At 40.3% G+C, this 16,241-nt stretch overlaps 1 protein-coding gene across 3 annotated transcripts in view; it reads right to left on the bottom strand.

Moving 5' to 3' along the window:
- DOCK11 (dedicator of cytokinesis 11) overlaps positions 1-16,241 on the bottom strand; it is a 203,180-nt gene that overhangs the window by 149,310 nt on the left and 37,629 nt on the right. For all 3 annotated transcript variants that reach the window (XM_055267319.2, XM_055267320.2, XM_063634851.1), the window contains 5 exons: positions 3,439-3,555; positions 3,264-3,353; positions 2,687-2,769; positions 910-979; positions 189-284 (listed from right to left, as the gene is read on the bottom strand). In XM_055267319.2, the coding sequence (XP_055123294.1) occupies positions 189-284; positions 910-979; positions 2,687-2,769; positions 3,264-3,353; positions 3,439-3,555 (456 nt within the window). The remainder of the gene's footprint in view (positions 1-188; positions 285-909; positions 980-2,686; positions 2,770-3,263; positions 3,354-3,438; positions 3,556-16,241) is intronic.

Here is a 16,241-nt window from a genome sequence, read left to right as displayed (position 1 = left end):
AAGTTGCACTTCTAAATTTATCCTGATGTTTTAGATTTTTTAAATTCCATACGTCTGTGAGAATCCTCTTTTTTTTTTTTTTTTTTTTTTTTTTGCTAGGGCTCTTTGTGAAATAAATATTGTTTCCAGATAGGCTACTTATGCCAATATCGTTAAAATGATGGAATAATATAATAACTACTTCCTACCTTCATGGTTACTGTGATGGTGCTATTTACATTTGCTTTATGCAACCAGCCTTGTTTTATCACACCACCCTTCTGAGAACATAAAGAAGATGAGTCCTGAAATAGAACAAAAATTATCAGTAAAACAACAGCCAGCCTGCCATCTAATTAGCAAAACATTTAGGGGCACAGAATGAGGCCCTGCCCATTTCCTAATTAAAACATAAAGTCCCCTCTTCCCCATGAGGATTTAAAATAGTTGACTGTAGAATGAAAGGCTCTGTGCTACGCACACAGTAGGCACTCAGTATTTACTGAATGGTATGGGCTCTCTTCTGGGAAATCTTCTGCACTATGTAAACAGTCGAACTGCACCTCGAAATGTCACAGACATCCGGGCCATCTGTCCCAAGAGGAATCTATCAGGCAGGAGAGTCCAGATGAATCACTACGCCACATGCCCAACTCAAGAAAAGCAACTCCACAAGCATGTCCCACAGGTGGGGAACATGTTTATGTACAAATCATAGCCCCTCTCACTTGATTTTTTTCCTAAACCCTACTTGAAAATATAGTAATTAAAAAAAAATTGAAAAGCACCCAGTTTGAAAGCTGGCCACAGATCATTCCAAAATAATTATTTCCTTCCTATTTTCTCAAGAAATTCCCTTTGAAATCTTTTTCAGCAAAGTGACCGTGAGGAAACTAGCACAGTTATCCCCACTGTTGCCCCCATTCTTACCTCATCTTTCTCACAGTCTTCATCTATCTCAAATACATGATTAGGAATCTTTTCTGGTCTCAAAGATTTACTGCAAATATAAGAGAACTGTCTTAGACACTAAACAGACCAAAAAAAAAGAAAAACAACACAAAAACACAACAATAATGACACCAACAGTTAAAGCAAGATGAGCAGATTTCTTTCTTTCACAAACGAGAAAATGCCAAGACATCCTATTGTCCTTTCCAAATTCAGATTCTCCCCTTTGAGTAAACTTACTGTAAATTTGTGTTTCTGTAAGGACTTCCACATATGTGGCCAGCAGCGAAGACATAACTAAGCCCAGAAACTTAAGGAGGGTAAAAGTTGCTAAGAAACCTGTGCCAGAGCTGTTAGTGGTGGCAGAACTTCTCCTTCCCCCGGTCAAAAAGCAACACAGGCCGGGCATGGTGGCTCACGCCTGTAATCCCAACACTTTGGGAGGCCAAGGCGGGTGGATCACCTGAGGTCAGGAGTTCAAGACCAGCCTGGCCAACAGGGTGAAACTCCGTCTCTACCAAAAATTAAAAAAAAAAATTAGCTGGATGTAGTGGCGGGTGCCTGTAAGCCCAGCTACTCGGGAGGCTGAGGCAGGAGAATCGCTTGAACCTGGGAGGCAGAGGTTGCAGTGAGCCGAGATCGCACCACTGCACTCCAGCCTGGGCAACAAGAGTGAAACTCTGTCTCCAAAAAAAAAAGCAACAGTGTAATTCTGGCTCTTGCTGTTTGTTGTATGACCTTGGACTGGTCATTTTAGGACTCTGTTTTCTTTTTCTTTTTTTTTTTTTCCAAAGACCAGGCTGTCATATAGGACTCAGTTTTCTCCTCTTTTAGAAAGTGCTCTGAAAACTACAAAAGGCTAAACAAATGTCTTATTCCTCTGCTATTTGTTCCAAAAACATTTCCCATAAGACATCATGTGAGGAATTAGTGCTAGAGATGAGAAAATGGAGAGCTCAGACAGGTTAAGTGACTGAGCCATGGTCATCCAGCTAGTAAGTGGTAGAAATAAGATTTGGGCCCCAACAGTCTGGCTCCTGGGCCAGTGTGCTCATGCCATTCCTTCAATTCAACTGAAAGAGATGCACTTTTCTCAAAGGATGGCTAAGTTCATCAAACCGAACTAATTATCATCAAGCTTTTTCACTGGCACTACTGGAAAATGCTCACTACATTATCCACCATCAGCTATATTTTAGTTTATGATCAATACAGGTTCACTAAAGCCAAAAAGTGAGCTCTCATACATTTTGGAAAGAATTTCCAAGAGGAAAGTTAAAACCTATTCAATTAACCAAAACACTGCATTTAACCAAACATGCAGGTTACTTGAAGATTTGCTTTATTACAAATTATCACTGAAAGGTTTCACAAGTGGTGTTTGTTTGTTTGTTTGTTTTGAGACGGAGTCTTGCTCTGCCGCCCAGGCTGGAGTGCGATGGCACGATCTCCACTCACTGCAACCTCCGCCTCCCAGGTTTACAACATTGTCCTGCCTCACCCTCCCAAGTAGCTGAGACTACAGGCGCCCGCCACCACGCCCGGCTAATTTTTTGTATTTTTAGTAGAGACGGGGTTTCACCGTGTTAGCCAGGATGGTCTCGATCTCCTGACCTCGTGATCTGCCCACCTTGGCCTCCCAAAGTGCTGGGATTACAGGCGTGAGCCACCGCACCCGGCCTCACAAGTGGTTTTAACAAGGTAAAAAAGCTTAATAATTCTCCTGTTGCATGTTTTCCTGGAATGCTAAACTTACCATGGCAACATTCGAAAGTCCCCAGAGAAGTCCTCATACTTGTAGTTTACCACGTGCCAATCTGTGCTATAGGTTTTAATACACTGAAAGAAAGTAGGAATCTTGAATTTGAAATATAGGAAAAGTACATATATATCCACTTTTTTAAAGTCTGGTACTATGCCGACAGGCTTTCTAAAACCATTTGGCAATTACTGTACTGGGATCTTCCTTTATGGATTAACTGTGTCTCTCTTACCCAGTTGGTGGCAATAAATTCCAATTCATATGCCCTTTGAATACTCTGACTCTCAGTGCAAAGAGTATTCAAATCCAAAAGGAAAACACTAAGGTCATATGCACCTTGTGGAAGTGTTTAAGCTTTATCATCATATAGACTTGTTAACATCATATAGACTTGTTATTTAGGCCAGTTAATGTTAGTAATTTTATTGTACCTTTACATTAAAGGAAGACTACTTTAAATATTTTACATTTATTTGTTTATAAACAGGTTACAAATATATAAAGACATATAAATATTGTATATATTTTAAATATATGAAGAATATTCTTCTGTGGCCTTTGAGCCTCTTACCTCTTTAACAAATAAACTCTGGGCCCTCTTTTCAGCATCTTCTGGTACAGTGGACTGCACCGTTCTGCGCTGACGACCTATCACTGAGATCTAGAACACAAAGAACATTCTTGCTGTAAGAACTGGCTTGAAAAAATAGGGTTTTTTTTCTTTAAAGAAGTGCTTGTGAACTCACAGATATATCTTCCATTGGAAACATAAGCAGATCTCGGAGGGGGTCGCTGTAAATCTGGGTTTTTCTTTGGGCAATAACATTCTCATAGTCCAGGGGCTCAACAACTTTGGCCTTTTCCTTTATAAGAGACAAAAATAAAGTTATTATGATCAAACCCACAAGAGTTAAATTCCTTTCTATGTACTAAAGATACATTACTTCTCAAAAGAAGGAATTACTGATACTTTTAAGTACTTAATTGAGACACTTTCACAAGAGAAATATTCTTCATAGCTAGACACACACCCCAAACACATACACACACATACACACACACACACACACACACACACACACACACACACAGACGTTCCCTTGCTAAAGATAAAGAGTTCTGGCTGGGCATGGTGGCTCATGCCTGTAATCCCAGTACTTTGGGAGGCTGAGGAAGGTGGATGACTTGAGCCCAGGAATTAGAGATCAGCCTGGGCAACATGGGAAAACCCCATCCCAACAAAAGTACAAAAATTAGCTGGGTGTGATAGCTCATGCCCGTAGTCCCAGCCACTTGGGAGGCTGGGGCAGGAGGATCACTTGAGCCTGGGAGGTTGAGGTTGTAGTGATCCATGATCGTGCCACTTATACCTGGGCAACAGAGCAAGATCCTGTCTCTCCAAAAAAAAAAAAAAAAAGTTCTGGAGAAATACAACTGTGTTATTCTACTTAATCTGTGTGCCTTCTAAAAATTATTGAATTTTAAGTAAAACAAAAAGTGGCATACTTGGAAGTCTGCCTGTTGGTATTTACTGCATCTGTACTACTCTCTGGGCAACGCTGGGGGAGAAAGTATCAACATTCAGGTTCCTACTCTGTACCAGGGACACTGTCTCATGGGCATACTAAGTTCCAGCATAGCTGGGGCAGGCATAGATAGTAGAGATGCTTGATCCCGTGGGCAGGTTATGAAAGGGTGAGGTTCAAGGTGACAAAGTCAGTGGATCCCTGCTGGACTTCTTCTAGGCGAGCTGGCCATTGATAGTAGGGTCCAGCCTGAAGCTAAAGTAACAAGAAGCAGGGTCAGTGATGCTAAGAAAGCCAGGATGTAACATAATAAGAGTAATGGTAACAGTTCACATTTACTGAGCCCTTTCTACATGCCAGGCACCGCGCTAAGCACTTTCTGTACATTTTTTCATGTAACACTCATAGCAATATGAAACAGATTGAATCATTATCCCCATTTTACAGATGCAGAGACTCTGGACCTAACTGAGGTTAAGTAACTTGCTTGCCTTCAGAACTGGAATTCAAACCCAGGTCTGTGACTGCAAAGGCTCTGCTTTTCTTTTTCCCCTCAGAAATACACAAAGACGGCTCCCACTTCTGCACACCCATGGCTGACCCTGCAGCTGTGTATACACGTGCAACTGACTTCAATGTCTATCATCACTAGTTTTCATTGTCACAGGTGTGCATGCCATAAGCCCCAACCCCCACAGCCATATGAGGTGACCCTGACTTCCACCACTGGCCATCACCACTGTACATGCACCCATAGCTGTCATGCGTGCACACCACCAGCCCTGACCCCTGCAACTGTGGGGGAATGGGAGGGCAGAAAGAAGAAGAAAGAAATATACCAAGATTCTCATGTGCATGGTACTGAACTGGGAATGGGATCTCACTATTTACCTTCCTATCATTTTTTTTCCTTCATTGAACTTACCACAATCTGATATACCATCTATTTCACCTCTCTGACTATTTGAGGGCAGGGATTTTCTTCTATTTGTTTACTTCTTTAATCCCAGCACTTAGAATACCTGGCACACGGTAGGCATCCAGTCATTAATTGCTGATGAACTTTGAGATATTCAGATTCAACCAGAGCCATGTCTCAACACTCTATTCTAAACCAAGCTGGGCAGACAGTAGTAATTTTTAACGATGATGTTTCATATGAAATTATTTCCTTAAAATTTTATAACAAAAACTGTATAAAAACCCCAAATGTAATTTATATTAAGACTTAATATTATAATAGCATCGGGATTATACCTGTATTTTTGTACATAGTATTTGAGGTAGTCTCTAGTATCACTACATCCATAGAAAAGTTGAGAATAGTTTTTATACATGGTTCACAACAGGTCACAGCTATACCCAATTTCCATATCTGAAGGGCATCTCAGAGTTTCCTGTAGAAGATTATTTAGAAAGACTAAAGTAGACTACTCTGACCAATAAGCTCAGTGTTCAACAAATCTAAAAGATCCTAACCTTTATGCTTTATTTCAAGTCTTAAATTTGGATTTGTAGACCCATGTCTACAAAGATCAAAGCAAGTTGATCATCCCTCTCATGTCTGCAAATACTACTGCAAAATGAGTTGAAACAAAAGGAAAAAATCCTATTTGAGAAATTCAGATTTTCTGACAGGAAAATCTGACCCCTTTCGGCCATACCTACCGTGTTTCCATGGACTCAAATAAAAGGAAACTGACTGCATCTTCCAGCTCTAACGCTCACAGTCTGAGATCAATTTCTCAGAGAAATTGAATGAGTAAGTCCTATCTAAGAAAGCAAGCTTGAGGCACTAAAAATAATCTAAGTCTTGCTTTGGTGCCATTTTCCTAGTACAGATTGCAAAAACAGTCCTCAAATTTCAATGTTTTAACCTGTTGAATCTGTCAGCTTCTCTGTACAATAATTTCACAAGTACCAGGCCGGGCACGGTGGCTCACGCTTGTAATCCCAGCACTTTGGGAGGCCGAGGCGGGTGGATCACGAGGTCAGGAGATCGAGACCAGGTGAAACCCCATCTCTACTAAAAATACAAAAAATCAGCCGGGCGTGGTGGCGGGCGCCTGTAGTCCCAGCTACTCGGAGAGGCTGAGGCAGGAGAATGGCGTGAACCCGGGAGGCGGAGCTTGCAGTGAGCCGAGATTGCGCCACTGCACTCCAGCCCGGGCGACAGAGCGAGACTCCGTCTCAAAAAAAAATAAATAAATAATTTCACAAGCACCTACTTCAAGTATATTTGAAAAAGAAGAAAAAAGAAAATCCTCCTCAGCTTTCTTTTTTCTTTTCTTTCCTTTTTTTTTTTTTTTTTTGAGATGGCGTTTTGCTCTTGTTGCCCAAGCTGGAGTGCAATGGTGTGATCTCAGCTCACTGCAACCTCCACCTCCCGGGTTCAAGCGATTCTCCTGCCTCAGCCTCCCGAGTAGGTGGGACTACAGGCGGCTGCCACCACACCCAGCTAATCTTTGTATTTTTAGTAGAGACAGGGTTTCACCATGTTGGCCAGGCTGGTCTCGAACTCCTGAGCTCAGGTGATCCACCTGCCTTGACCTCCCAAAGTGCTGGAATTACAGGCATGAGCCACCATGCCTGGCCCTCCTTCAGCTTTCTAATGTAGCTGCAAATTAATATGGAAAGAATATGTCAAAATGAATCACTTATTGTTTTAATTTATGGGGTACAAAGTGGTGTTATGATTTTTAATACAATGTAGAATGATGAAATTAAGCTAGTTATATCTATCACCTCAAATATTTAACATTTCTTGTGATGAGAACATGAGAAATTTATTCTTAGTGATAAGATGTACAGTACTCAATTATTAGGCATATTCAGCATGCTATACTATTGATCTCAAAAAAACCAAACTTATTCTTCCTGTTTAACTGAGACTTTGTATCCCACCATTGACTACCATCTCCCCCACTTTGCCCCCAGCCCCCGGTAACCACCATTCTACTCTGCTTGTATGAGTTTGATTGTTTTAGATTTCATATATAAGTGAGATCATGCAGTATTTGTCTTTCTTTGCCTGACATAGTTCACTTAGTGTAATGTTCTCCAATTCCTGAATTACTCATTTATTTAAATGTATAGTATATACCTTCTAAAAATGAAACACATTTATTTATATATATTTGGTCATATATTTATGCTATAGAAAACAAAGTTTCACTTTTCATTTAAAACTGATTAAGCATTCTGGGTCTTCACGCCTACTTCCTTTGTCGGGGGTAGCTCAATTGCGGAAAAGTTAGGATGGCTATTCTGGGTCCCATAAGGCTTCCCCTAGTAGAAGATTTAGGCCTGTGAATCAGGATTCATCTCTCCAAGAAGAAAGATGAGAAGGGACTGAACCCTACATTTCCCTTCCAGTAGGATTCAGTTATAACTCTGCAGGCATCAGAGACAAAGAAAACCTTTGACCTATAAAATTATCATGATTTAATGGTGGTTCTGCCCTGCAGTCTCCGTCATATCCCTTATCTAACTTTCTCATTCAGCTTTCTCATTCTATTATTAGACTTATACATAAAAGCTTCCAATACACTCAAAGAGGGTCTTTCTTTCAGGTTTGTAATTTATCCTTTCTGCCAGTGTGCACACTGATTGGCCTGCAAAGGTGCTTTTTCATAACTCCAAAAACCCGTTACAATAAGTGGTACTTTATAAACATTCAAATAATAGCAACTTCCATACAGTTCCGGGGCAGTGCTAAGTAAAAGGCGAAGGCATTTATGCAATCTGGAGAGAAGTGAGCATATGTTTCAGTCTTCTTCCCGTAAGTAGTGACAGGAAAACCGTCAACCTAAATTTGGAACCAACTCAGTTTTCACCATGGGGAAAACAAAACAAAACAAAACGATTTGTTCTTGAAAGTTTTCATTCACTGACTCCCAAGTTTTCTTGAATAACTTGCTAATAATATTAGTATTTTTTGTTAATTCATTTCAAGGTCACCTTGCAGTCTTAAGAAAACACTTTCATATGCGTTCTGTTTGTTACCAAACTCTTGTCAAGCAGACAAGGAAAATACCATCATTTCAACTTTATACATCAAGAAACTGGCTTGGAGGCCTAAGTTCATCTGTCTACATTAGGAGCTGAACCGGGATTCAAACCCAGGTCTCCCAACTCCTAATCCTTGTTTTTATTAGTTTCCCGAACTTATTCACATATAATCCTCATATTTACCACACCATCTGTACTATTATTTACTTCATATTTTTCTTCAAATCAAATATCTTCTTCATTGAAAACATTTATTGAAAAAGAAAGCTTCATATCATTCCATAAAGGAGAATAAATTGCATTTTTCTATCTCTAGTAAAATAAAAATGCCAATTTTGGCACCATGGCGTGGGATGCAGTACACTTTTCCATTGCTTATACAGGCCACTAAGGACCAAATCTCAATGAGCTTTCTATGTGCAAACTCTACAAATGGGAAGAAATGCACAGCTCCATAAATTGAGATAACTTTATTTCTAATATAAGTGGAAAGGACAGATAGCAAAAAAGGAAACTCGTCAGAATAGACTCAGTTGCAGTCCACTTCCTGGTCCAAAGAGAGGAAACAATGGATCCTCACTGAGGGTCACTAATAGCATCACCACTTAGACTTTACAATTTTGTGGTGGTTCCTGTACATTCACAGTACAGGATGACTGATCTTTTATCATCGTAACTGTATGTGTATAAACATAAAACCATGCCTGTAATACTAAAATAAATACATAAAAATGTACATGAATGTATATATTCAACCATCCAACCACTCATGTATCCAAAAGCACATTTGACTAGCAAGCATATTCATGTTATCATTAGAAATGTGTAAGACACAAGAATAATCACATAATATTTATCTGTAAGCAATGCAAAATGAGCCTGGGTTACTTCTGCTTAAATATCATACCAAAGGTCATTAGTTTACCGGTAAATCTTTTACTTTAGAAACTAGTTCTCCTTAAGAATTCTAAGAATGTCTCTTCTGCAAGTCTGAAGTGAACACTGGCTTCATAGAATCTCTCCTTTATCACACTGGGACGGATACCAGAAAGCAGGCAGAAAGCTGAGCAGTAGGGCACAGGGCCAATTCAAAAACATCCCTGCACCACCACGCCACCACTACCACCACCCCATCCTCCAAACTGAGTTTCAGCACAAGGAGGAACACGGCAACTACCGGTTTCAGAAAGAGAATGATTAGCCCAAAAGTTCTTTTTTGCAGTATTGCAGTCAGACTACAGCTTCAATGACATCTGAGCATTTTCTCATGAAAAATAACAACAGTCTTGGGATAGAAGTAGCACACTCAAAAAGAGGTGAGTCTCTCCTTCCCATCATTTCTCCACCACCTTCACTTAGGAATTTCTCCAGATCCCCCTAGTCATTCGGCTCTCCTTTCCTCTCAGACATTTGTAAGCAGAGCCTAGAGTGCTTTCTCCAGAGAGCATCTTAAAATAACACTTTGCACTCAAAATGGCCACTGGGGGCATGCAATTTCCGGCAGCACAGAAAACAAAGTGAGTTCAGCATAAAGATGCATTTATTGAGTTCCTACTGAGGTTCTGCTCCTGTGCTAGCCCCTGGTAATGCAGAGGTGAATAAAAAAACAGACCTTGCCCTTGAGAAGTTCACAGTCTCGTGGGGAAGGTAGATAAACCCAAGATGTGAGAGCTGATCACAGACTGTTGTAATTTCTGTGCATCTATCATGCCCTTTGATAGCCATATCTTCTTCCAAAAAAGGAACTGTACAAGTGTGTTTGCACACTAAAATGTGTGAGTGCCTCTATTCCCCGTTAGATCAATCAGAAGAATTTCACCATATCGATTTATGTGGCCTCAGATCATTTCATCTTGCCTTCTAGTTTTATTCATAAACCCTGTAAGATCAGAGACTAGGTAACTGTCAAGAGTGGTGTGTGAATATGAGGAGAAGCGAAAGTTGTGCTATGATTCACAGAAGTGAGAGATGCCACCACTGTAGATTAGAGACTTGTAGAGAGGAACCCTTTACAGCATGTCAATAATGGAACCATAACTGTAAGGATTTTTTTTTTTTTTTTTTGAGACAGGGTCTTACTCTGTCGCCCAGGATGGAGTGTAGTAGTTTGATCACAGCTCACTGCAGCCTCAACCTCCCTGGGCTCAGGCAATCCTCCCACCTCAGCCTCCCAAGTAGCTGGGACTAAAGGCATGTGCCACCACATCAGGCTAATTTTTGTATTTTTTATAGAGATGGGGTTTTGCCGTGTTGCCCAGGCTGGTCTCAAACTCCTGAGGTCAAGTGATCCACCCATCAAGCCTCCCAAAGTGCTGGCATGAGCCACTGTGTCCAGCCTGTAAAAAATTTCTTCATGAGGTTCAAATAAAGAGTATTTGACTTTGTTATGACCATGACCTGTTTGTTCTAAATGTGACCATCTTTCAGCAGCTCATCTCTTTGTCTCTTCCCCAATAGGAACTCCAATTACTGAAGGAGCTTGGCATAACTACAATCTAATGATTATGTGGAGGGGGGGGCATCTTTTTAATTAGCGGAACCCAACTTTGCAAAATAGACATGAACATCTTTTCATAAAGATTATTTTCCGGGGAAAATCTTGGCGTAAGAATCTAAATACAAACTGCATTCAGGACACTGACCTTTCTTAAAGTAAACAGCTAAGCGAAAAGTCATACTTTCCATGAGACCAGTGGGTCATGTTTATTACCAACCCACACTTAGCTCACCTGATTCTTATGAGAGCATAGCCCTCCTCGCTCCCCAACAGCCCTTATTGTCTTTCCCATCTATTGTGGCATTTACTCATATATAACATTCCCTGGATACTTAACTGCTTTTTGGGTGGTTTACTTAGTCTCCTAGGCAGGATCAAAAACACCAAGTCGGTCAGGAACAGTGCCTTGTACTTTCTCTTACCACTTACATTAAGCATTGCTGTATACCTGGTTAAGCATTTTATACCTATGATCTCATCTAATTCTCCCCAAAATCCTGTGAGAGGTTATTTTATTATGTCCATTTTACAGATGAGGAAATTGAGGCTTAGGCAGGTCCAGTGTCACCTATTTGTGGAGCTGGGATTCAAATCTTTATCTGATGGACTCCCGAGCCAGTGCTCTTAACCATGATCCACATAAACCTTTATGCGTTGAACTTAACAAAAGCAAATCATTTTCTCAGCTCCGACCACATTTTATTTCCTTGAACGAACTTTGCATTTTAGAATTTTCTAAAACTTACTCAAACTACGCTATCATTCTTACCAAAGTGCAACTTGCCTTCCTATCGCCCTGATGATGCTGAACATGACTGGCTTAGAGAGCTTTTAGTGTAATTGGATAAGGATCTTTGCATTTCTAAGCTGTTGCTTCCAATTTAGCATTTGTCATCAATGAGTAGGGATTAGCACCTTAGGTCTTTTACTTGGGGGAAAGGAGTTGGCAGATTCAATTTCAAGTGGTTAAGAATCAAATTACAAAAAAACAACAGTATGCTATTGTCAAGGGACCATGTCTAATTCACCTCAATATCCTCCACACAACCTAGGAGAGAGCCCTGAGAACTACAAAGCCAGAAGTTTCTGTGTAGGGATCACCAGCTGAATAGTACAAAGAGACTGATCTTACACATATGCCCTCCAAGCTAAAATGGCAGCACACAAGAAGAGAAGGACAAGTTGCTGCTGATGCTTTCAGAATTAAATTTTCAGTTCCCAGCTTTAATTTAGGAACAACAACTTAATGTTCTAAGAATCAGCAAAATATGATTTCGAAGGCCTTTAAATCTAACATAGAAACATTAAGGAAACATAAAACCCATTTTTTCCCTTAGAGTTTTAGCATAGGGAAGAAATTGTTTTAACTGCCGAATTATTTCCCCTTTCCAAGTCTATTTAACTATTTACAAAAACTCAAGAGCTACTTTTAAAAACTTACAAAGAATTTACTTTAAAAACAATAAGAAACAAACAAGACTATGCACTATATGATTAGTTCACACTCGGTTAACAAACGTTTTTCATTACAGCCAGTTCAAATATTATGCAAATAACCTTGATTATCTACAAATGAATAAATAGAATTTTCATGAACTTTCTACCCCAAAGCTCAATTTAGCCCAAACTTTACTCAACAAACTGGTTGACAGGTAGGAAAACTGATTTGAATTCAATTCCTCCTGGCTTTTTGTGTTCACTCTGTGCTAATAAGCATTTAAATGACTCAAAAGTAAAATAAAAAGAGGTTTAAGAAATGAAGGGCTTGAATAATTGAGAGCCTAGAATGGCAAAGAGCTTTTTTAAAATTAGAAATTTTTTTCTGTTCTTTAGTACACCATTATTGACAGAAAGAAAAACAAATGTGCCTTGGAGATACATAATGACTTTCTAACAAATCAAAGAATTTAACGAGTTCACAAAGACATACACAAATTATTGCAAATAATTCATTCCTGCAAGGAGAAATTAGATTGTGCTCATTCTATGCTTATCAACTATTTTATAACCTGCCTCAGATCTTGGTGCTCACCTTAAACTTGTAACAACAACAACAAAAAGACATCTCTGACTTTTTCCTGAGTTTTATAAACAGAACTCTAACATACCTTGCATTCTTAAGCAGAAAAAACTGTAAAGTGCACAGGCGTTCTATAGGTATGTAGATTTAGCCATCTAAATCACTTACATTCAATAAAACATAACCTCCTAGAGGTCCTGTTTGTATCATTTGAACACAGTAGCATAAACTTACTCCATTAGAGAAGCTCAGTAATCTATAAAGCAGCCACACATCATTTTCCACACTGGATCTGGCAATCAGTCTATACCCATCTCATTAACTTGCTCTTGATAATGGAGTAAAGAAAACTGACAGACTCTAGTTTGAAAATCAACCTTGATAGGGGCAAAAATGCACCTTTCTACAAATATTTTAGTTTTCCACCATCCATCATATTGAATCTATCCATTAATTGAAATTATCTCTACCTTTTTTGAGCCCAATATTTTAAGTTTATACAACTGCATGAGATAATATATTCTAAAAGCTATGTAAGGCCAGGCGTGGTGTCTCATGCCTGTAATCCCAGCACTTTCGGAGGCCGTGGTGGGCAGATCACCTGAGGTCAGGAATTAGAGACCAACCCAGCCAACATGGTGAAACCATGTCTCTACCAAAAATATAAAAATTAGCCAGATGTGGTGATGGGCGCCTGTAATCCCAGCTACTCGGGAGGCTGAAGCAGGAGAATCATTTAAACCAGGGAGGCGGAGGTTGCAGTGAGCCGAGACCATGACATTGCACTCCAGCCAGGGCAACAAGAGCGAATCTCCATCTCAAAAATAAATAATAACAAACAAACAAACAAACAAAAGCTATGTAAAGTAAATAAAGTGATAGCTCTTTTGACTTAAGTTTACCTCTTTAAAACGTCAGGAGATGCTCTACCTCATGGTATAACATTTCAGGATATGGTGAGGTGATTTACATTTATGCTGTCTATCCCACTCGTGACTAAACAGGCACACCTTCTTCAACTAGGTTTTCTTGGTGAGGTGAGGCAGGTGTCTACAGTTGGCTGCCAAAAAGCCCTTCCTGATCATGCCCTGAATTTTACTGTTCTATTGGCCCTAACACATCCTGGTCCTCAATTGCTCTCATGTAGCTTCAGTCAAGTTCAATTAAGCTTACAGCATACTCTCCTATTAATAAGTTGTAATTATTTTCCCAATTCTTGTCTCTCTAGAAACTCATGTCTCACTGGCTGGGCGCGGTGGCTCACGCTTGTAATCCCAGCACTTTGGGATGCCGAGGTGGGCGGATCACGAGGTCAGGAGATCGAGACCACGGTGAAACCCCGTCTCTACTAAAAATACAAAAAAAAATTAGCCGGGCGTGGTGGCGGGCGCCTGTAGTCCCAGCTACTCGGAGAGGCTGAGGCAGGAGAATGGCGTGAACCCAGGAGGCGGAGCTTGCAGTGAGCCGAGATCACGCCACTGCACTCCAGCCTGGGTGACAGAGCGAGACTCCGTCTCAAAAAAAAAAAAAAAAAAAAGAAACTCATGTCTCACTTTCCTGTCCATGTTCTATAACTTTATAGGGTCTCACTGTATGAAAGCTCCTATAGCTTAGCCTCTCTCTATCCTTAGAAAGGGTGTTAAGTCAGACAAGCATCCGTTAAACTATCCCTTGGGTGTTCAGCTTTTTTTTTTACACATCCTCCTCTGAAACAAAAAAGCCTGCCCCTATCTATAATCTTTATATTCTTCTTTAAGCCAATTCCCTTCCCTATGACAAACCCCCTATCACCAGAGATACCATTTAAAAGAAGTCTTAGGAGTTGACCTCTATGAAAGGTTTTTTGACTGTCTTAAACAAATAACCTTGAGGTGATGAAAATGTTCTAAAATTGTAGTGATGACTTCACATATCTTTGAATATACTAAAAATGAAAATATACACTTCAGCTGGGTGTGGTGGCTAACATCTGTAATCACAGCACTTTGGGAGGCTGACGCGGGCGGATCACCTCAGGTCAGGGGTTTGAGACCAGCCTGGCCATCATGGCGAAACCCCACCTCTACTAAAAACACAAAAAGTTAGCCATATGTGGTGGCAGGCGCCTGTAATCCCAGCTACTCGGAAGGCTGAGGCAGGAGAATCACTTGAACCTGGGAGGCGGAGGTTGCAGTGAGCCAAGATGGCACCATTGCACTCCAGCCTGGGCAACAAAGCGAGACTCTGTTTCAAAAAAACTATATATATATATATATATATATATATATATATATATAGTATATACACACATATATATATATATATATATAGTATATACACACACACTTCAAATGGTTGAGCTGTATAGAATGAGAATTATATCTCAAAGGCTGTCAAGAAAAGTAAAACATAAAATCACTCAGCTTCACTTCCTTTTTTTTTTTTTTTTTTTTTTTTTTAGTATATGGCTCACTGCAGCCTCGAACCTCCTGGGCTTAAGGGATCCTCCCACCTCAGTCTCCTGAGTAGCTGGGACCACAGTCATCCACCACCACACCTGGCTATTTCTTTTTTATTTTTGTAGAGACGAGGTCTCCCTATGTTGCCCAGACTGGTCTCAAACTCCTGGCCTCAAGCAACCCTCCTGCCTCAGACTCCCAAAGTGCTGAGATTACCAGCATGAGCCACTGCACCCAACCTCACTTCTTTATACATCCAAAAACAAAACGAAACAACAACAACAACAAAATCTCCAATATTTAGTAAGAGATGAGTTCTCAGTACAGAAATCATGTTGTTCTTCATTCGAATGGTTAGTTTTCAATGTTTGAGGTTCCTACACCGTAGCCATATATTTCACAGACCAGCCTGCTACAAAAGTGAGGCTTGCTGCTCTGTCATTCCCCGAGGACTCTTCTGGAATGCTTATAAACAGAAATAGAAAACATAGAACTTAGTTCTATAGATTCACTGAGCATTAATCATGTGTCAGGCAGTGGAGCTACAAAGCTGGGAAGGCAAAAGCAGGCAAGATGTGGGCCCTGCCCTTAACAAACTCATGGGCTAGAGGGAGAGAGAGATCCCTAAATCAAGAGCTACGATGCAATGGAGTAAGGGCTAGGCTAGCGGATACAGAGAGTGCCATGCAGACACAGGGAAGGGAGTGATTCATGCCACTGGTGAAGGCAGTTCAGAGAGGAAATAGCTTTTGAGCTGAGACTTGAAGGATGAAATAAAAATCTCCGTGGCAGGCAAGGAAGAGAGTATAAGTCTTAGCAAAGAAGAAGAAAGCCATGTGTTCATTGATTCTGGGGTATACAGAACAGGCAGGAATGGCCAAGATGAGCTGGGAAGGAATGTTTATGGAGGACCACATATGCCAAGTCAATGAGTTTAGACTGTTTCCTAGTGTAGGTGATGGGGAGCCAGAAGTGGTTTTTAAGCAAGGGAATGACACGAACAGATGTTTTACCCACATTTATCCACTGAAAGCCAGAAGGTCAACGTTAATGGAAA

The sequence above is a fragment of the Symphalangus syndactylus genome, chromosome X (genome assembly GCF_028878055.3).
Source record: "Symphalangus syndactylus isolate Jambi chromosome X, NHGRI_mSymSyn1-v2.1_pri, whole genome shotgun sequence".
In the NCBI taxonomy this organism is placed as follows: domain Eukaryota; kingdom Metazoa; phylum Chordata; class Mammalia; order Primates; family Hylobatidae; genus Symphalangus; species Symphalangus syndactylus.
This window is presented reverse-complemented; position numbering and strand designations above follow the sequence as displayed.